This window comes from Aethalodelphis obliquidens, unplaced genomic scaffold (genome assembly GCF_003676395.1).
Source record: "Aethalodelphis obliquidens isolate GAN/ISIS:26980383/991018 unplaced genomic scaffold, ASM367639v1 scaffold83, whole genome shotgun sequence".
NCBI lineage: Eukaryota > Metazoa > Chordata > Mammalia > Artiodactyla > Delphinidae > Aethalodelphis > Aethalodelphis obliquidens.
The window spans coordinates 3,357,892-3,378,475 of NW_020838027.1; the positions used below are offsets into that span (position 1 = coordinate 3,357,892).

At 56.7% G+C, this 20,584-nt stretch overlaps 1 protein-coding gene across 1 annotated transcript in view; it reads right to left on the reverse strand.

Moving 5' to 3' along the window:
* Positions 1-20,584, reverse strand: part of TSPAN11 (tetraspanin 11) — a 64,529-nt gene that overhangs the window by 18,963 nt on the left and 24,982 nt on the right. The window contains exons 3-4 of the mRNA XM_027093339.1: positions 18,588-18,682; positions 6,956-7,147 (exon numbers count right to left, since the gene is read on the reverse strand). Of these exons, the coding sequence (XP_026949140.1) occupies positions 6,956-7,147; positions 18,588-18,671 (276 nt within the window). The 5' untranslated portion in view covers positions 18,672-18,682. The remainder of the gene's footprint in view (positions 1-6,955; positions 7,148-18,587; positions 18,683-20,584) is intronic.

Below are 20,584 nucleotides of genomic sequence, written 5' to 3' on the forward strand. Positions count from 1 at the left end.
CCACAGCTGCATCGGTCTGTGCAGTCAGGGCCAAGCCTCCTCTGTCCTGGCCTCCCGCCTCCCTGCAGGGACATCTAGAAGGACACCCGGATTCTCCCCCCATCCTTACTCACGGCTACTCCAATCTGCTTGGCTAGCGGGCCTCCCTTCCTCCCCTTGGGGCCAGTCTGTCCTCCGGATGCCACATTCTCTGCTCGCCACCACACGGTGGGTTGAGTGATACCCTTCTTAGGCATGTACACATGTCTCCCCAGAGCTGGAGTTGCTAAGGCTTCTGGACACAGATGTGAAGACACACACTCCCATCAGCTTCACTAGGAATAAAGATGACATTTGACTGCCATCTCTCTGTTTCCTGCTCTTATGCTCCATTGATTCTAAGCACCTCTAAAGCCTCCGTGTGAAGTACGGTGAGATGGAAGAGGGCACCCCGTGTCCCAAGGCCAGTGCCGGGACCCGACATGAGGGCAGCATGTCCAGACAGCTGTCCAGCCACCACTCCCGTCCGGGTCCCAGTGGTGGAGGGGGCCTGCAGCCCCAAGTCTGTGATGCGCTGCTACCACTGCCGAGAGGTTCGGGTCAGCCGGCGCGCTCACCTCACTGATGGGAAGGAAGGTGGGTCCCGCCCCCTGCCTGCACCCCTGGCTCATGCTGGCGGACAGGAGCTGAGGCCGGCTCTGCAGGGCCAAAGCAAAGCGGGGGAGGTGCCCACCTGCCCCCGCCAGCCACGTCCTTCCAGGAGTCCCGTCAGAGTAGAGCGGCGACACTCACTGCTCTCAACCACCTTGCCAGCTGCCTACACGGGGGCCGGGAGGGGAGCCTCTCCTCTCCGGGTCAGCCCTCCCCAGCTGCCAGCCCTCGCCAGGCCTTCCTTGCTGGGCACGTGCCTGTGGCATAGGGTTTGTTTTAATGTTAACGTAAAAAGGAGTGAAATGATACTGGGAAGGAAAAACGTCTGCATACACCCGGGGCCTCTAAACGTTTGTTGAAGGACTATCTGCTGTCCAGATCACCTGCTCTGAGGATCTCCTCGGTTGAAGGGCTCAGTGATCAGGGCTGACCGTGCCCAGCTAGGTGACAGGGACCAGAGCACGTCCCCTCCCGGGGACGTGGTTAAACCCAGACTCTGCTGAGGAAAGGAAGCAGGAAGCCGGATGATGGAAAGGCAGAGGCTACTCCCTCAATCAACTCCGGGGTTTGGGACGCAAATAGATGCGGTTTACCAACCATCCCTGCCCTCCTGCAACGCACCGCACAGACACAGGCACCCACACACGCGCTGCCTCTCCGAGGTCAGTCTGCTCCGACACCTGCTCGGCCCCCACTGCGGGGTGGTCACCCACTCACACATAGCTGAGTTAGACTCATCTCCAACCCAGCCGAAGCACTTCCTTGGTGCACAGCCGACCCCTGCACCCCGCAGCGCCCTGCAGCCTGCCCTCCACTTCCCAGTGGACCAGGTGGCAGGCAGCTGGGTAACTTGTCCCCAGTTCTCACCTCCCTGCTTCCCTTTACACCTGGGATGCCAACGACGGGCCCCGAGTCACGAGAAGGTGCGTGCCCACTCCCTGTGTTGGAGGCGTCCAGGAAAAGGGGACCATGCCAGCTGGGACAGCGGAAGGGCCTGGACCGAGCCGGGGTGAGGGCCACATGACCTCAGGCAAGTCTGTTTCTCTGTGGCTGAGGAGAGGGTGGGGAGTTCACTCATCAGCCGCCTGGCAGCCCTTTCTGCGCAGCCCCTGACCCAAGTAAGGCCAGCAGGAAGGAGGCTGAGGGGAAGGATCTGCGGGGCCTTGAGAGGAAGGGGCCACATCCAGGAGGCAGCCACGTGCAGCCCAGGGCCTCTCCCGCCTAGGTGCGCCAGGCCTGCTGGGAGAGCGGGCTGCGTGACCGCAGGGGCTCTCGCACAGCGTCTCCAGGACGGCTCTTGAGGTTATCTGTACCTGCTTCCCCAGGAGCCTGGCGAGGATCCTCCTGCCCACGCCAAGCGGATGAGGAGAGGTCCTCTCCTCCGACGGGGCGGAGCTGGGGCTCCCCAGGCCTTGGCTGCAGGACGCATTCCTTTGACGCACGTGGGCAGTGACTCAAAGGTCAGAGTAGGCTGTGACCAGCTGGCTGGGTGGCTGGTAGGGCCCCGGCAAAGTAACATGTGGGTGAGGAACCAGCCCGGGGAGGACATGGTCCAAGGCCTGGGTGAGGGGACCCAGGCACCCTCCACGCCGCCTGCATCCCCTGCCTCTACAGTGTCCCAGCAAGCTGTGAGGACCCTGGGAGTCACGGCCTAAGAATAACTCCATTTATTTAGGCTTCTTCTCAAAGGAGCTGGTGATGGTGATGCAAGTGATAATTATAGCCACACTTTATGATCTTTATATAATGTGGTGACTCGTTTCCTAAGAGCTAAAATACTGCCTCGTTCCCCTCCTCACTCCTCACCCCTGAATGGGGATGGGGATGGGGATACCACGGTGGCCGGGAGTGGCCGGGTGACGTCCCAGAGGTCCCGGAGCAGGCCAGGCAGGATGCACTACGAACTGCTTTTCAGCCGCAGTCCTTCCTTCTTTGGTTATCCAAGTCTGGGTGTATCTGACGGAAGTGTTGCAACTTGGGGGCCCCTCATTTTCAGAAACTGTTTCTACAACTCCCTCCTTTGAGTCCATCCCCTAAATAGAAAAGAAGCCCTGACAAAGACCAGTCGAGCCTGAACCATCTATCCTGATCTTCATTTGGCTGAAGATACAAAAGTGTTCAGAGCCCATATTCCAAACGCTACAAATATCCCTTTCTTTGCATCAGGGTGACATCTGTGCTGGTCATCGGCCTCGGGCTGAGATGGCCTGAATTATCTGGCTCTCTCATGCAGCCTGCTAAAAAAGAAGATCTGGTGTGAATAATTTAAACCCTGTTCCCTTTCCCCCTTGCAGATTTCTGGCTCCGTGCTGGTCATCATTTCAGCACCGGCGAAGATGTGCTATTCCTGTCCCCGATGAACATTTGCTTCTTGAGAAAGTGAGTCTGAGGGACTGCAGATGTGCTGGGGGAGGGGCTTAGGCCAGGACGGACGCTGGCCCCGGGGCCCGAGGGAGCTGGACCGCCCTCACCAGGCAGCTCTCAGGGAACTTTTGATGTCAAGCCCCTCCCTCGTCCTAATGCAAGGTGGACGCCCATCATTCAGACGCCTGGTCTTTCATCGTCCCTTTTCCTCCTTAGGGAGCGCTTTGTATAGAGCTGCCCCCACTGCATTTGTCCATTTAACTGATTAAAGATTTCAAGAGGAAGTTAGACACGAAGGGGGAAGAAAGAAACGAGACCAGGAAGGAAGAAGCTCCAGGAACCACAGAACACTTTTAGACTGACTTAAGTATCCCTCTTGCCTCTAAACGGGAGCATGGGTTTTAAAATTCCTACTTTGCGTTAACCCAGGAGAAGTCTTCCAGCCGTCTTCCTGGCTTAAACATTCAAATGCTCAGTAATTCAGAGGCCAATGGGCCAGGATGTGGGTTTCTCAGGATCCGCCCCCTCACCTGTGCTCTGTCCTTGGACCTGGTCTGTTTTTGGTTCTTTCAGGGGTCGGGCGGGGAAAAGCAAAGGAAGAAGATGCGAGGCTTCGAGGTTTGCTGTCTGTCAGCCCTCATCCCCACGCTGCTGGCGGCGGGTGGCTCTGTGTGTGTGTCCACACACGCGCTTTCTCCTGACCTCACTTTCAAGTTAGCGCCTCTCTGATGTGTCTGGTTAGTGATGTCGGGGCAGAGAACGCATCAGTTCTGGGCGGGATAGAAGTGGACGCGGGCAGGAGGGTCAAGTGGGGCTGGGAGGAAGGACGGCATCTCACACCTGCCTGTCCAGCAGCCCCTGCGCCCCCCAGCCCCGCCTCCAGGCCCAGGGAGACAAGCAGGCCCACCTGTTTGTCGACCCTCTGAAGTTCAGAAGCCTGGAGCAGGAGGTGTGCTCCCGGCCCACAGGCCAGACCGAGCCCCTGGGCTTCCTAAGTCTTCGCATGGTCTCTGCCCGGCCCCGGGCACAGGGGTGGTCCCCAGGCCAAGTGACAGTCAGGCTGCAACTGCGGAGGCTGGAGACGTGTTTTCATAATGGCTCGGCCTGGATGGCGGGACACGTCTCGCGGATGGATCGTGTAGGAAGGGGAGGCTGGGCAGGCAGACAGCGGCCAATTACAGACCCCTCGGCTCTCCTCTGGCCTCCGAGACGCCAAGGGGAAAAGAGCTTATGGCTTGACAGCCTCCAAAATGGCCACTGACGCTGAGTGCCCCCATTAACATCTGGGTGACCCCCACTCTCCCCGGGGTCCTGCAGCCCCTTGGATGGAGTGTTGGACTCGATGGCCCTTGGGTTCCCTTCTAGCCTGGATGAGTTCTGACCGTGCACAGTTATTTCTGCACTATAATGAGGGCAAGGGCTTCTAGGGTTCCACCCCACCCCGTCTCCTGCCCTGGGGCCTAGCTGGGCCCTGCGGGAGTCACTCTTGCACCCCCAGACTTCTGAGGGCAGCTGCTCTGCACAGGTGTCCACGGACTCGGGAGACGGTGTCTCTGCACTCGCTGTCCCGCTCGGCTTCCCTCCAGCACGCTTGGGCTCCCCAGGTGATGCGGAGGTGATTCTAACAGAGCAGCATCACAAGAAAGCCCCGGCCCGCGCTGGCCCCACGTCTCCCAGGCCAGCTATCTCACCTGGGGGTGAACGGCACCTTCTAGAGGCTGTGCTGAGCAGCGGGTGGGAGCAGGGGCCCGGGGACGGCCACCCGCCAGCAGTGTGACCCAGACCTGATGGCTTAACCTCTCTAACCCCACCTTCCTCGCCTCCAAAACGTGGGGCTGGCATGAGGATCAAAGGAACTAACATGCCTGAGTGTTTAGAACGGCCTGGCACACAGAGGTTACGACGCTTGTGACTCTGCAGGGCTGCTTTTAGAGGAAGGGGGCGCTCCGTGATCCAAGCCCATTGTGTTATAATCGCACCCCGGTGGAAAGCAGGGGGCTGTTTCCCAGGCTGCAGGGGACCACGGGCCACAGGACTCCTTTAGAACCGAGAGGGAGGGCTCTGGGTGGGAAGGAGGGCCGGCAGCTTGCCTCCCAGGCCAGAGGGCTCAGGCCGAGACCAGAGGCCAAGGCGAAGGCCCTGCTTCCCGCAGGACCAGGGCTGAGCGGGGCAAAGGGGTCACGGATGATGCAGGGGACGGGCCCTCTCCGGGCCCAGGAGCCCCGGTCCCTGTAAGCCTCAGTCCCAGAGGGCTGGACCCCCCTGGCCCTCACCACCAGCTACACCACAGGCCCGGTCCCTCAGTCATGTCTCGTGTCCTCATCCAGCTCGCACGGGTCCGATCGAGGGTGTCAGCAGGCTCACCAGGACTCAGGAGTTGGGGACGGTTGGCAGGGACAGGCTGGCTCAGGGCACCCCTGTCCCACGGCTGGAAGGACAGCTCAAGTCAAAGCCACACTCTGGTGGCTGGTCCCCGTGGGCCTTCACCCCCCCACCGTCCACGCGGCCCGCACCCTGCTCTGGGCGACCCTCAGCAGAGCTAAGGACTTTTGCTAGGCAGGGGAGGGCTGTCCCGCTGAGCCTGGGCGCAGGTGCTGCTGCCTTCAGAGTGAAAAGCTAGGTCACGGCTGGCGCAAGAGGCGGCGGGGCTCGGCCCCTCCGGCCCCTCCTCTCTCTGGTCAGACGCGGGGGGCCGAGGCTGCCACGTCAGTGATGGGCACGGGAAGCGGGGCAGGGAGAGCGTAGCCCTCAAGGCTTCTTCCTGCAGCCTTTCCAGGCTCAGCCTGATTGACTCCAGCCCCGGCCCTTCCTTTCTGAGCCCAGATGTTTTGTAGCCTACCCTGCCCGCACTGGGCTTGTCGCTGGGGAGATGAAGGGGGAGATGCCACCCGGGCCCCAGGGAGCCTGCCCTGGCAGCAGGTGCCCAGGAGGGAGGGAGGGTCTGGGAGTCCTGAGCGGGACTCCGGCTTCTGCCCCATCGAGTGCAGCCCTTCCTTTCCTGACACTTGGAGCCAGAGGTGGGGTGCGGGTGTCCTCTCAGCTTTCCAGGGGGGCATCTGACGCGGAGCCTGTGCTGCCCACCTCACCCATGAAACACCTGCCCAAACAATCACACCTGAGTCTGATCAAGCTTCTACACCCAACTACGAGAACATCACCAGCAAGGCCTCAGGAAGCCCAGACTGGGAGAGAGCAAAGCACAAATGACCTGGTTCCTTCAACAGGTAAATTGCAAGGAACAAAAACAGAGAGAGATTGATGGGGAGCTTAGAGACTAGAAGTGACTTGGGAGACACATCGTCCAACTCTAATACGCAGACCTTACAAATTTAGATTCTGATTCAAATAAACTGCAAAAAAAAAAAAAAAAAAGAACAGCTCATGGGTCAAGTGGGGAAATTTGGAATTGCCTGGTTATTTCATGATATCAAGGAATGACTGTTAATTGTTTTTAGGTGTGATAATGGTCTTGTCATTACCTCTTCTAAAAAAAGGATCCTTACGTCTCTGAGGTACACCCTGAAATTTTTACAGGTGACGTGGTATCTGGGGCCTTGGGTGGGGCGGGGAGCGGGGGAGGGGGCAGATGGACAGGATTGGCTCCAAGATAGTGGCAGTGAGTCTGGGTGATGACCTGGACCTTCATTGTAACATTCTTTTCATCTTTGCCTATTTTTGAAAATCACCATGATAAAATCTGGACAGAGGAAGAGGAGGAGCGGGGGAGGAGGAGAAAAAAGGGGAGGAGCAGTGCTGCCGCCACCTCCAAGGTGCCCTCCTGGCTTAGGTCCCAAGCACCTGGAGACCATGGCAGCCTTCCCGAGGCCTCCAAGACCAAGGCCAGCGTCACTGGGTGGGGCTCTCAGAGTGGAGCCTGGTCAGGGGGCCAGGCTCTCAGAAGCCCGGGGCAGGTGGCCCTCCCTCTGCCCACGGCGCTGGGCAGGGCCGGGCAGACACTCACCGCAGAGAGGCAGCTCCTGTCCTCGCGGATGACGGCACCGAAGCCCAGGAAGCCGGTCACCATGACGAGCGTGCCCGCGAAGATGAGGATGTAGGCAGACGCGGCAAAGGTGCTGGAGGCCAGGACGCCGAGGTAGCCGCTCTTCTCCACCAGGGTCCAGACGCCCACGGCCATGACCGCGGCACCCCCCATCTGCGGGACACCGGGTCTGAGCACCCACCGCCTACGAGGCCCTTCTCGGGCATCATCTCATTTGGTCCTTTGAGAAGCCCGTGGGAAGCGTCTGGCTGCCCATTTTGTAGATGGGGAAACAGAGGCTTACCCGTGGTCGAGGGGAGAGGCAGGGACAGAGTTTGGGTCCAGGTCTGACTCCCGGTCCCGTGCTTCCCACCACGATGCCTGTGCGTCCCCGTCATGAGGCAGGGACGCTCCAGTTGTGGGGACCCCCTCCCGCCGTCCCCGCCCCCAACCCCGAGCGCTCCTCCCCGGCTTGCATCCCTGGCAGGCCACTTTCACAAGCCCCCTTCTCATCGCCTGTGGGGGAAGCGCGACTGGGCTTCTCATCTCTGCTCTACAGACAGAGGACAAGGCCAACAGAGGAAGGAGAGCTGCCCGAGGGCCGCCTCTGTGGGGCGACACAGGGCAGGGCCAGCCCCAGCTCGGAGCCCGGGTCTGCAGCTCAGCCGAGCTGCCCCCCCAAAGGAAGGGACACACGCTCCACAGGCTGGAGTCGCTCTGGGACGGCAGGACACTGAGCGGGGGGGGAGGCGTCCTCTTTGCTGACCGTCTGATCCCTTTCGGCCCTGATCCCAGGAAGGGACCCTGGGAAATACAGCTGCCCTGTTCCTTCTGCAGTGAGGCTGAACGACCCTTTCTGTGGCTGTGATCCTGGGCAAAGTATGTGTGTGTGTCCCCGAGGTGCGAGATGGTGAACAGCAGGGGTGTCGGCCCAGGGTTTGCGGTGGGGCAGGACCCCGGCACCTGTGACCAGATCTGCCCCCTGCTCCTGGGAAGGCAGATGGCCCCCAGCTTCCCTGCCTCATCTGAGGATGAGTTCTTCTCAGATGGGGGCTGCCGCTCCCTCAGGGGGTCCTGAGTGTGGCTGAAGGTGGGCAGCCCCAGTGGGCTCGGTCCCACTGCCCCGATGACTCTGTATAACCCGCCTGCCGTTCGCAGACCTCAGCGGGGCAGACGGAAGCTCCTTAGCAACGAGGCTGCGCCAGGCGCCTCTTCGAGCTTCACAGTAGTTCGGGAGGCTTAGGGCTGGCAGGTGGGAGCAGGCGTTTTCTCTTTTGCATATGAAGAAATGGAGGCTGGAGAGAATAGAGCGTGCTCGAGAGGACACCCTCCTGCACACGCCCCCCCGCCCCCCCAGAAACCCACCCAGAGTTTCGAGATTGAGATGCAAACCCAGGTCTGCTGAGGGCCAGTGTGGGACTCTGTCCTGGGATCGCACACACTGGGCTGGGCCTGCTCCCATACTCACTCCTGCTTTTTAGATACATCTGTTTTCTTTTAAGGGGAGTTTCATCCCCCTTAGCACCTCTAGCGGGTAAGAGAACCAGGTGGAAGGACGTTGCACGGCTCCAAATGGAATCCACCTCCTTTGATTCCACGGCACATATTTTTCCTCCCGTTTTAACATCTCCAAAACCAGACACATCTTATGGTTGATGGCATCTTACAACCACGCTTGGCCGCACTCTTGCCTTGCGGTACAGAAAACAATGGTGTATCTTACAAGTGATGGTATCTTAGGCTGGATGAAATCCTGGACTACAACAGGCTTTCTAATTCTCAGGAGCGTGGGCTACCTCTGGCCACATAACCTCCAGGACCAGTGAGGAATTTCCTCCGTCTGGGTCAACAGGACCGTGTCAAGGGAGGGTTTCCAGCAAAATATTCTGCACATAATCTTTCTGCCCCTACAGCATGCCCGGGAGGCTTGAGAGAGGATCTCAACTGGGCATAACTGGCTGTGTGACCTAAAGTGGTCCCTTAACCTCTCTGGGCCTCAGTTTCTTCATCTCTCAAACAAGGTGGACGTGTTAGGCCAGTGGGTCCCAACCTATAACCATCAAGGGCCCCTTTGATTACTTTTTCCCACGGGTCTTATGTTTTGAAGGGTTTCTGCTTAGCAAACACAGTGCATGAAGTAATAGTTCATTTCTCATTTTTTATTAATCAAAGGCACGTGGTAGTACCAAGAAGAGATTCTGAGCAGCACGAAATAGTCCACGTGACCACACGGAGTGGATCTCACTTTTGACGCGTGTAGCGTCTTTATAGAAACAGGCGCCTCATCCATTAGGCTTGTCAACCCCACAGGCTTAGCATCGCATCTGGAACCACCCAAAGGGGTACGTGTGGACAGCACTGGGGACACCTAATCTGCTGGGGGACATGGAACCCACTGAGAATCTGATGAAAAGCTTGGGACGCTTTGCCCAGAGGAACGTCATCCACGTAAAATAATGCGCTCAGCTTCGGGGGCTGAGGCCTCATCTTGCATCTCACAGTGACCCCGGTGCAGACGTCTCTGGGGCCCCCCCACCTTGCACCCTCTAAGGCAGTGGTTCTCAGCTGGGCCGCGCCACCACCCAGAGACCTCCGCACATCACCAAGGTGCCTGGATTTCGGGGGGTGGGATCAGGCCTGGATCCTTTACTAAGTTCCCAGATGGTTCCAGTTGAGAACCACCGCGTAGTTTCCTAGTCAACAGGGGTCAGTCCTGTCCCCTCCCCCAGCAGGGTCCCAAGAACATCCTCCCCTGAGGCCGCGGCCTGGAGGCCCTTGGCCCAGCTCAGGACTGCCCCTCCCACCACTTCCCTGTCTGCATCAGGGTGTTTGCTTTTTTTTTTTTGGTACGCGGGCCTCTCACTGTTGTGACCCCTCCCGCTGCGGAGCGCAGGCTCTGGACGCGCAGGCTCAGCGGCCATGGCTCACGGGCCCAGCCGCTCCGTGGCACGTGGGATCTTCCCGGACCGGGGCACGAACCCGTGTCCCCTGCATCGGCAGGCGGACTCTCAACCACTGCGCCACCAGGGAAGCCCAGGGTGTTTGCTTTGACAGGAGCTTTGGGGGAGAAGCGGGGTGACAAGGAGCAGTATTTTCAGTCCAAATGGAGGAAAGTTAAATTACGCAAGAAAGGAGGAAACTATGTGCTCCCAGGGGAGGGAGGGGTGCTGTGAGCAATGCAGCCACAGCACACTGACCCCCTAAGAGAGGAGCATGTCCCGGTCACAGCAATGGCTGGGATCTGCAAAGCAGGCAGGGCTGCAGCTCAGCCAGGGCGGCAGCAGGGCCCTCGCCCACAGGGGAGGGTCTGGGCGGACACGCTGTCCTGATTAAGGTCTGTACAGCAACAAATTCACACTGGCCCTGACGTGCAGAAGAAATCAGGAGGCGAGTCCGAGTCAGTGGGGCCCCCAGACCTCCCCTGGGGTGTCACATAGTGTCTGCTGGGGACACCCAATGGGATTTGCCATCCGGGGCAAGAGAGTTTCAAGTCCTTCAGGGGGTGTCCTGCTTGGGACCCGGTTGGCTCTTTAGGAAACGATCTTTCCTGTGGACAGGAGAAGTCAAAGCTGCCCAACGTCGGGACGGATCGCCAGAGGGCGTCTTGGGAGGGAAGCGGTCAGTGGGCTTGGGTCCCAGCCCTGGCCGTGCCCCTGACTAAGTGTGTGACTGTGCAGACATTTCGCCTCTGGAAGCCTCAGTTTCTTCATCTGTAAAATGGCCGGATGACAAGCTCGGAGGTCTTCCGCATGGGTGACATGTCCCCACGACCATCTGCCAATACACCTCCAGCAAGATGCTCGTGGCTTTCGTCAAGCGGTTCAGAGATGTCGGGTCAGCAGAAAGAGCGGTGGAAGAGGCCCTGCGGAAGACCGACTGGGGCCGGAGCCAAATGGCCCTGCTGAGCTGTGCACCGGCTATTTGCATAGAGTTGATTCAACAGTATCTGGCTCCCTACAGAGACTGGGTTGGATTTCTTCGGAATATTAAGTACATTTTTCAAAACCATAGCCTGTAGCCAATCAGGCAGAAAGCCCTGCAGAGGGTGAAGCTGGCCTTCTTACCAACCAGGACACGGGCAGGCCGGGAGGGGCGGGCAGGTCACCCAGGCCGTGTAATTTTAGGAACGGCCCATTTATAGAGAAGAAACATGGCCAGAAAGTTGCCTGTCAGACCCAGGGGAAAGCAGGCGGGGTGCAAAGGTCATTGCAGGGTGTTCCTCTCCTCGTCAGCAGCTGAATGGCTTCTGGGCTGGGGTCGGGGAGGGGACCGGCCGGTGCAGCAGGCCCAGCACGCTGGGGCTCCCAACACGGGAGGACCCCGGGGCAGGAGTGCTCTCTGCCCGCAGTGCCGGGGCGCCCGTGGCACGGGGAGGGGGCGGAGGTCGCACAGGTGGTGGTGCAGTCCACTCCCCTAAGTGTTTGCTGGGGGCCTCCAGGTGCCAAGCACCACCTGGACTGGGAAGGACCAGGGGCTGGATGAGTGTTCACCCAGTTAGAGCCACCCCTGTCCTCCGCGCCCCCCCCCCCCCCCCAGTCTCATCAACGGCACCACCACGGCCCAGACCAGGACCCCCGTGGTTGCCACTCTGGACTTCTCACTCTCTTGCAGGGACAGCAAGGGCCAGTCTCCTCATCACACGGGCACATCTCACGGGACTTACTGCGGGTCGGGGCTGGGAGGGGACTCACATCACCTGTTCTCTTCCACACGCAGCTCAGAACCTGGAGGGATGCTGCCTGGCGCTGTCCCCGCCCCCCTCCCAGCAAATCAGCCTGTCCGCCCTGCTCGTCCCCGCCCGCACGGGTTTCTGCAGTTACAGGCGTCACGGCGTGTTTGCTGCATTCGGTACTTCGTCTGCCTCCCCCTCTAGATTCTTGGTTAAACCTCACTCATCTTAGCATCTGCAGCAGAGCCCTCCACGTATGACAGATGCCCCATAACTCCCCACGGAAGCAGGAGGGACAGAGGAAGGGGGCAGAGGAAAGAGTCAGGTCTAACCCTTTTATATTCCGGATGAAGAAACTGAGGCCCAGAGAACAGTGACTTTTCCAAGGACCCGTGACCTGCCGGGGGCCTAGAACTCAAGAAACCTGACGTCCACTTCATGCCCTCTTCACCCACTGGGCTGCGGACACGCCCACGCAAGCTGAGGGGTGTCTGGGCTGCAGCGGCGACGGCTCAGAGTGGCCACCACAGGCTTCCTCCTGGACCGGTCTCCCCACCGCGGCCCTAGGCAGACCAGATGTGCATTCCCCCCGAGTAGGGGCCTGTCCCCCAGCAGAAGCTGAAGCAGAGAGAGGCAGGATGCCCGGACACCACGGGGTCCTGCGACTTCACAGCGCCTTAAGAAGGGACGCAGCAGAAACGCCAGCCACGGGGCCCCTCAGCTGTCCTTCCTCAGATGACCTGTCCCAGGAGGTGGGCAGAGGCCACCATCAGTGGGAAGATGGTGAACAGAGTGAAGGCTTCTCCCCTCGGCAGGGGGGTGAGCGAGGCTATTCCCTACCAGGCCCTCCCCTGGGACCCTGGAGGGATGCTCTCAAGCCACTTCACTGCCCTGGTCGGGCGAGTCCTCCATCACCACTGCCTCCTGTCTTGGTCCGTGTCCCCCTAAGGGACCCCAGGGATCCCCTGGAGTCTGAGCCCCACTGGCCCCTGAGGGAGGTGCTGACACTGCAGCCAGCGCCCCGGGCAGGACAGAGCTTCCGGAGGCAAGGCAACCCCAGGCAAGGGAGCCGCTGCTTCCCTGGCTCTCCCACAGCCTGCATAGCTCCTGGGAGGTTGGAAAAGTTTTGATTATTAACACTGCCAAGGAGCTAATTAAAATAATACATTAGAGAACAACGTTGCAGGGGTGATGGGAGCTGTAGGGACCCGTGTAGGAAATGGGAGGGGGAGGTAAAGCATTTCCTAGGCGGCTGCGTAGGAAGCTTGGGTCACACTTTCTTTTAGGGTCATGAAAGCTTTGGCATTTTTGGTTCCTGACCCAGAGCTGTATCCAAGGGAGCCGCCCCTGCCCAGTGAGATGGTCATGTTCAACTCTGCATTAGTCGAACTGCATGGTGGGGGTGGGGTGGGAGTCAGGGGCAGGGCGATGGTGAAGGATGGGGGGCAGGCATGGGTTGAGTAGGGGGTAGGGGTCCAGAGGTGGGGCAGAGCTTAGATACAGGATGCGGGTGTGTATTGCGATGCCGTACTTCAGTTCTGCTTATAATCTTCACGTGCTGCGTGTCTGAACTGTCCACACCATCAGAACGTCCTAATCCAGGTTCAACCCTGACTCCTGGAGACATTTTGGAGTCCAAGTAGGCATCAGAGTGGTGGGTCTAAGGCTGTGGTTACGAGTCAGTGGTCTATGGAGATGGGAAGGGCAGCAGACGCAGAGTCAGAAAGCCCAGACTTGACCTAGAACTCTGCCAGTCATCTCAGCTGAAGTTTTATCATCTACAGAATGGGAGTGAAGGTAATGACAGAGTGCTTGTAGAATCATTTTGGAGTGTAAGGTGGTTTATAACCCTCACACTGTGCTATGGTGGCAGCTGGCGGAGACTTTGGTTTAAAGTCTCACCAAGACCTTGCACTGCATGACCGGCACCTGAATCCTGCCCACCTGGGGGTGGAGGGGGTGCTGTTTCCCCCCCCTCACTGCTCTGGGTGTTTCAAACTTTGGGATGTAAACATTTAGGGCTGTGAGCTAAACTTGGTGGGTGGTAACCTGTGCTAAACAGCAAAACCAAACCACCACGCTCTAGAGGAGGAAGCATCGGAGTGCACTGCACACGGTAAGGGTAAGCTTAGCTTCGTGAACGCTGCTTCACTGAGCAATTCTTATGCTTCCATGAACTTCTTACATGGGTCACATGATCCCCGAAGCCGCCAAGCCAGAGCTATGGACGTAGGAAGCGGTTAGAGGTGAGGCGTGCCCCTTAGTCTAATCATAATAGCGTAGCTATGCGTAACAGCTAAGCACCAGGTAGGCGTGTGCCAGACACCATGCGAAATGTTTTCCTAAATATTCGTCTTTAATTCTTACAGGTACTGATGTTCCCGTTTAACGTATGCAAAACGTGACGCTCAGTGAGATGAAGTGATCTGCCTAATGTGTTAGTCTGCTCAAGGTTGCCCTAATAAAACGCCATAGAGCAGCTTAAACAACAGAAATTTATCTCTATTTCTCACGGTTCTGGAGGCTGGAAGTCCTCCAAATAAGGTGCTGGCTGATTCAGTTTGGGTGAGGACCTTCTTTGCTTACAGAGACGGCTGTCTCCTCACCGTGTCCTCATGGCCTTTCCTCTGGGCAGGCTTAGAGAGACAGCTCTCTTCCTCTACCTGTAAAGCCAATCCCATCGGATTAGGACCTCACCCTTGTGACTTCATTTAACCTTAATCACCTTCTAAATGCCCTGTCTCCAAATACAGTCACATTGAGGGTTAGGGCTTCAATCCCTATGGGTCACAGTTCAGTCCGCAGCACCTAATCTTCCACGGCAAATGGACAATGGGGTCTCAATTTGAGCCTGAACTTGAGCCCAAGTTTTCCCGGCACCCGGGACACTGGGAAAACGCGGAACTCAGAGCTGGAGGCAGCAGGTAATGTCAGAGCTGACGGCCAGGCACACCGGCTTAGGGGTGAGAGAGAGGGGCCCCCAGCTCCGGGGCTTCGGGCAGACTGCTTCCACCTTGGTAACGCAGGGCTCTCGCAGAGCCGCTCACAGCCTCAGGGCGCTGGGAGGATGCGCGCGGATGCACAGCCCAGGGAAGGCCTACCACAGAAGCTCCGTGGATGCTGGGAGCTTTGTCCACGGATGGATTCCAAGCGTCCGCAACAGGGCTTGGCACTTAGCACATGCTTAATAAATGCCATGGAATAGATTTTCCATCATCACTGACCAGAGTACCTGGACGTTAGCACCAGCTTTCCTTATCACCACGACAAGACCTTGGGCAGGATTCTGAACTGGGTGTACCTGCTCCCTGTCTGTAACGTGAGGGTAACAGTGATACAGCCGCCAGGGTTGACCTGCGGATCACAGGGGATAGTCCACGGAAGGTCGTTATCCAGCAGTACCTCTCAGATGCTAGGCATTGTAACCCCGGTCTCTCCTGGTTTAGACAGGGCAAACGGGGACACTGTGGACCCTGGACGCACCCCTGTTATCTGGGACTCCCACATCTCTCTCTTGCCTGAATTCTCAGCCCCCATGCTCTCCCTGGGATTCTCACCCAGTCCCGTGGCTGCAACCACCATGGGGGTGGAGACGATGCCCATCTGAGACCCAGACCCCTGAGCTGACTTATCTCACTGGGCATCTCCGCTCAGATGGTCTCCTGGCAACTCAAGCGCACCACGCCAACGTGTGACCTCGCCATCTGACCCCACGCTGCTTGCCTTCCTGGGCTCCCGCTGCGGGGATGGACTTACATATCCTAGACACCTCTGCCCTCTCGACAGCATCTGATTAATGACCAAATCTTGTCAATTTTGCTTCCTAAAACCCTCGACTTTCCCCAAGTATTTGATGCTCGCTGTCACCCCCTCAATGCAGGTCACCACCATCTGTTGTCCTGATCAGGGAAAAGCCTAGAAGGAATGTCCACAGTGGTCATTTCTGGGTAGACAGTATTATGGGTTGAACTGTGTCCCCAGGAAGGTTTGTTAAAGTCCTAACCCCAGTACCTGTGAATGTGACCTTATTCGGAAATAGGATCTTTGCAGATGTAATTAATTAGGGTACAGTCATTAGGATGGGCCCCAATCCTGTATGAGTGGGTCCTTACAAGAAGAAGAAAATGCTGTGTAAGGATAGAGACACACAGGAAGGACAGCACGTGATGACTGAGGCAGGGCCTGGAAAGATGCAGTCGAAAGCCAAGGACTCCACGACGCCCGCCCCCACCAGGCGCTTGCAAGAGGCAAGCAAGGTCCTACCTAGAGTCTCAGAGGGAGCACAGCCCTGCTGACACTCGTTTCGGACTTGACTCTGGCCTCCAGAGCTGTGAGACAATCAATTTCTGTTGTCTTAAGCAACTCAGTTTATGTTCCTTTGTTACAGCCCCCTAGGAGCCTAATACCCTGAGATATGGGCCATTTTTTTCTTACTTAAATTTTTTAGTATTTTATCGATTATTAGTGGATACGTAAGACTTTATGAGCTGGAAGAGCACACTTATTACAGTAAGTCCCCAACATACAAACCTTCCAGGTGCAAGCTTTCAAAGATGCAAACGTGCATCTGGTTCCAGCAAAGGAACCAGAGCCTGCGCCATCAGCGTCAGGCGTGAGTGACACTGCAGCTTCCTCTGTCTCCTGTTGCTGACGACCCTTCAGCTCTACCAGCTCCCACCTCCTCTCCCTCCTCCAGGCAGTAACTCTTCCTGCCTGTTCACTCAGTGCCAGCCCCCGTGTGCCAGCTGTTGTACTGGTGCTACTGTACTTTTCAAGGCACTGTACCATAAGATTAAAAATGTTTTATTTTTTGTGTTTGTTTTTATGTATTATCTGTGTGAAAAGTGTTATAAACCTATCACAGTACAGTACTATAGAGCCGATTGTGTTGGGCACCTAGGCTAACTCTGTTGGACTTAACGAACAAACTGGACTTATGAATGCGTTCTCGGAACGGAACTCGTTCGTATGTAAGGGACTTACTGTATTTTTAAAAAAATCCTCACTCAGCGAGAATCTTAAACACCCCACCGGATTTCTCTCTGAGAATCGAAACTATCTACGCCCACACAATGACCTGATCATATCACTGTGGCTTTATTATTCCACTGTCTTCATCCATACAACTTCCCTATTCCAGGAAACACTCGCCCAGGAAGAGAAAAGTTGCAAATAAAACAAGTTCATTGTTCGTTTCCGGAACTTTGCAAAAAGCATTTAAGCAAACGGCAGATTGTTTAACTTCTGAATAGATGGCATTGTATGTCCCCTCTCCAAGACGCTTCGAAACCCTTGCCTCGCTGTGTGTACCAATCCTTAACTACTATACCATGATCCTTCCTTTCATTAATCTTAGTGGAAGACTCTGAAAAGGCAAACACAGCCCAGCTTTGCCTCTGCCTTTCTGAGAGGCTTCTGAGAGCGCATCCTTTGCCATGGCAACAAGGAGACTCAGCCCTGCCTTACGAGCAGGTCGATCTGCTGGCATTTTGGGGCCTTCTACAGCTAATATACCCAAAAGACTGCATTTACTGAATGCCTTCTGTGTGCAGAGACGGAATTAAGCATTTCACATACACCATTTCAGGGCGTCTCTGAAATACACTATTAACAGATAAACTGAGGGACTTCCCTGGTGTCGCAGTGGTTAAGAATCCACCTGCCAATGCAGGGGACATGGGTTCGAGCCCTGGTCCGGGAAGATCCCACATGCCACGGAGCAACTAAGCCCGTGCGCCACAACTACAGATCCTGAGCTCTACAGCCTGCTAGCCACGACTACTGAGCCCGCGTGCCACAACTACTGAAGCCCACGCACCTAGAGCCCGTGCTCCGCAGCACGAGAAGCCACCGCGATGAGAAGCCCACGCACCGCAACGAAGAGTAACCCACGCTCGCCGCGACTAGAGAAAGCCCGCACGCACCAACGAAGACCCAACGCAGCCATAAATTAATTAATTAATTAATTAAAAAATAAAAGATAAACTGAGGCACATTAAAAATGTTAAGTTGATCTGAACAAAACTCGATTTGAATCAGGCAGCATCCCATCTAGCAGATGCAAAGGAGCTCCGAGAGCCATACAAAACGAAAGACTTTTCTAGGCAGAAGGGCTGGGAACAAGGAAGTTATATTAGGCAAAACAGCGGGTTGGTCATTGCCAAATAGCTTTCGTTTAACTGGAGACACAGGCTCAGCCAGCGTAGGTGAGTTGCCTACGGCAGAGCCTGTCTGTTGACGGCAACGCCTGCACCGTTAGCCCTCTTCTGCCTCTGCTGACGGCAACGCCTGCACCGTTAGCCCCCTTCTGCCTCTGCTGACGGCAACGCCTGCACCGTTAGCCCCCTTCTGCCTCTCCAGACACATTCCAGTGTCTGGCTCTTTGGGGACCTGGTGGTATTCTGCTACCAATTATCTGGATAATTGCCTCAAGTGGACAGACTCTTTTCTTCCTGGATGACCTAGCCCGGGTGGTTTCCCCGGCAGGGAGTCGCTACAGAGACCATTCCCGATGCACAGAGGCAGCCCTGGGCCCCCCAGGACTTAGTTTCTCTGCCTCAGGCCTGGAGAATGTGAATCATGAAAGGCGAATGGGCTTCGGAGGAAAACAAGCAGTTATTTGAGGCCGTCACATTTCCCACCAGGCACTGGAGTCGCAAGTTAGCAGGGGAGGGAGAGCCAGACCTTGCGGACCGAGGCCGGGACGCAAGCTCATGGCGATGCCTGGCTGCTGTGCGGTACGGACTCCATGCCAACCTGCAGGCCGAGTCTTAGGTTCCCCCTCAGTAGCAAATGTACACGTTTGCTTTCAAGTAGGCAGAATTAGCCCATGGGTGGTCTTTGATTTGGAAAAAATCAGCTCCAGAGAGATGACTCACAAAAAGCAAAGACGGCTTGACTCACGCGGTGCTGGAGAAGCGGGTGGCGCGTGCCGGGTTCACTTACCCAGAAGAAGAAGTTAAAGACAGCGAGTAAATACTTCAAGTAGACGGTCAGCCAGTCGTCCTGATCGACCTTGTAATGGGCCATGGTTGCTGGGCCTGCAAAGAAGACACACGTGTGACCAGGGGTCCACGGAGGCGACCTCGCCCGCCCAGAGCCAGGCGAGGTTCCCTTCAAAGGGCATCCTAGCCTGTCTGGCCGGGGACTCTCAGACTGGGGGTGTGCAGCCCCAAGCAAAGAGCAGAGAAGCGCCAAGGTCACTGGACACAGAATGGAGGTGAACCACGCAGAATTTTCTAGCACTGTGGATCTTGGTTTGGCCCTTCTGATGCAGGACTAACCTGCAAGTCTTCCTACAGACTTTGCACTGTGCTACTGTGTTCTTATTCTCCCCCCGTCTTAGCAGGGTGGCAGGACACAAGTTCACCTGTCCTGCACACACACACACACACACACACACACACTTGGCGTGCCTGCTTTGCGGTGGAATCCTGTATCATTTGAACAGGACCTCTGCATGCGCAGGTGAGGCACGAGCCCCAAATCAGAGCATCTGTGCTGGAAGGGACCTCGATATCCCCAGGCCACCCCAGCACCTCGACTCTCCAAAGGAGGAAGCAGGTCGGTAGACCTAGTGGTTTGGCAGGAGGATGACAAGATCTGGAGTCCGGCTCCCTCGGTTTAAACCCTGATCTGTCACAAGGTGTGTGAGAATGTGGGTAGTTATGTAACCTCTCGTCCTCGTGTCCTCCTCTGTACTGGAGGGAATAATGATGCCCACGTGGCAGGGTTGTCTTACAGATGAAATGGGATGATCTACGTGAGGTGTTGACCACAGTCCCTGGCACGGAGTAAGTGCTCTATACTGTTGGCTATTAATATTACATGTGACAGGGGTTAGAACCCAGAGCGCCAGCCCTAAAATTCCTAGCCTTTGCCCCAGAACCATGCTCCTTCCCCTTGTCCCGATGCCCGCTGGTGGGCTCTCTGGGAACTGTGGCGTCAGTGGGATGAGAAGATGGGGGTTCATGTGCCCGGTGATCCTGTTTGCATCTAAATCCCAAAGCAGCCTCCGAGATCTCTCCTCGGGCTTCTCTCATTCCCTGGGCTCCCCCACACACACGCCCTGACACTCGGAGCGTAGCTGCTCCTTTAGGAACCGTCCCCTTTAGGGGGACCTCTTTTATTCCACACCCAGAGCAAGCAGGCCTTGGTTCTGCCCACCTCCATCTCCCTCTCCTCCATTCCCACCAGTGTCTGCTCGGGCCCCCCCGCCACTGCCCTGCCCCGCCTCTCCGCGACTGGTGCCGGCCGGGCCCAGATTACTTCCCCTGGAGCCACCGTGCTGAGTTTTATTTCAAGCTCATGGGCTCCTGAGACAGGGCGAAAGGAAGACAGAAAAGAAGAGGTGGCTGTCTTATTTGGGATTTCTATTTGCAGACCTTGAAGAAGGTAATTTAAGACTTTGTCTTCTTGGTAAAAAAAGACAAAACCCATTTTTCTCCGATTTAGTCTGAGAGGTAGGGTGGTGGAAAAAATACAGAAGGAGAAAAAAGGAAGCCCTATAAAAAGTGTAAAAAGCGGTGCTAGATGGGGTCAGCCAGGCGACTGGACCGGGAGCTATTACACGGTCGTTGTGCAGGTCACTGTGCACGAGGTCCTGATGAGGGACCCTCTGGGCCACCGGGGCCATTGGTAAACTGACCGTCTGTTTGGGGCCCAGCCCCTCCTGTCTGCATTCTCTTCTCCCTTTGCCTGGCCCTCCCCTCCCAGCCGGGGCCCACTGGACTCAAGCACCAGAACCTTCTCTAGACCTGCAGACCAAGGGGTCAGGACCCTCTGAAGGAAACTGTATTTTTAAAAGAGTTCAGGCAGATGACAGGATTTAACAAAAGAAACATATTTCTAATGGTAAAGTTTCGGCCCCGAGGGGTAGAGAAGACAGAAGCCCACGGTGCTGTGGAATGGCAGGGTCAGCAAAAACCTCTGGACTCACTTAA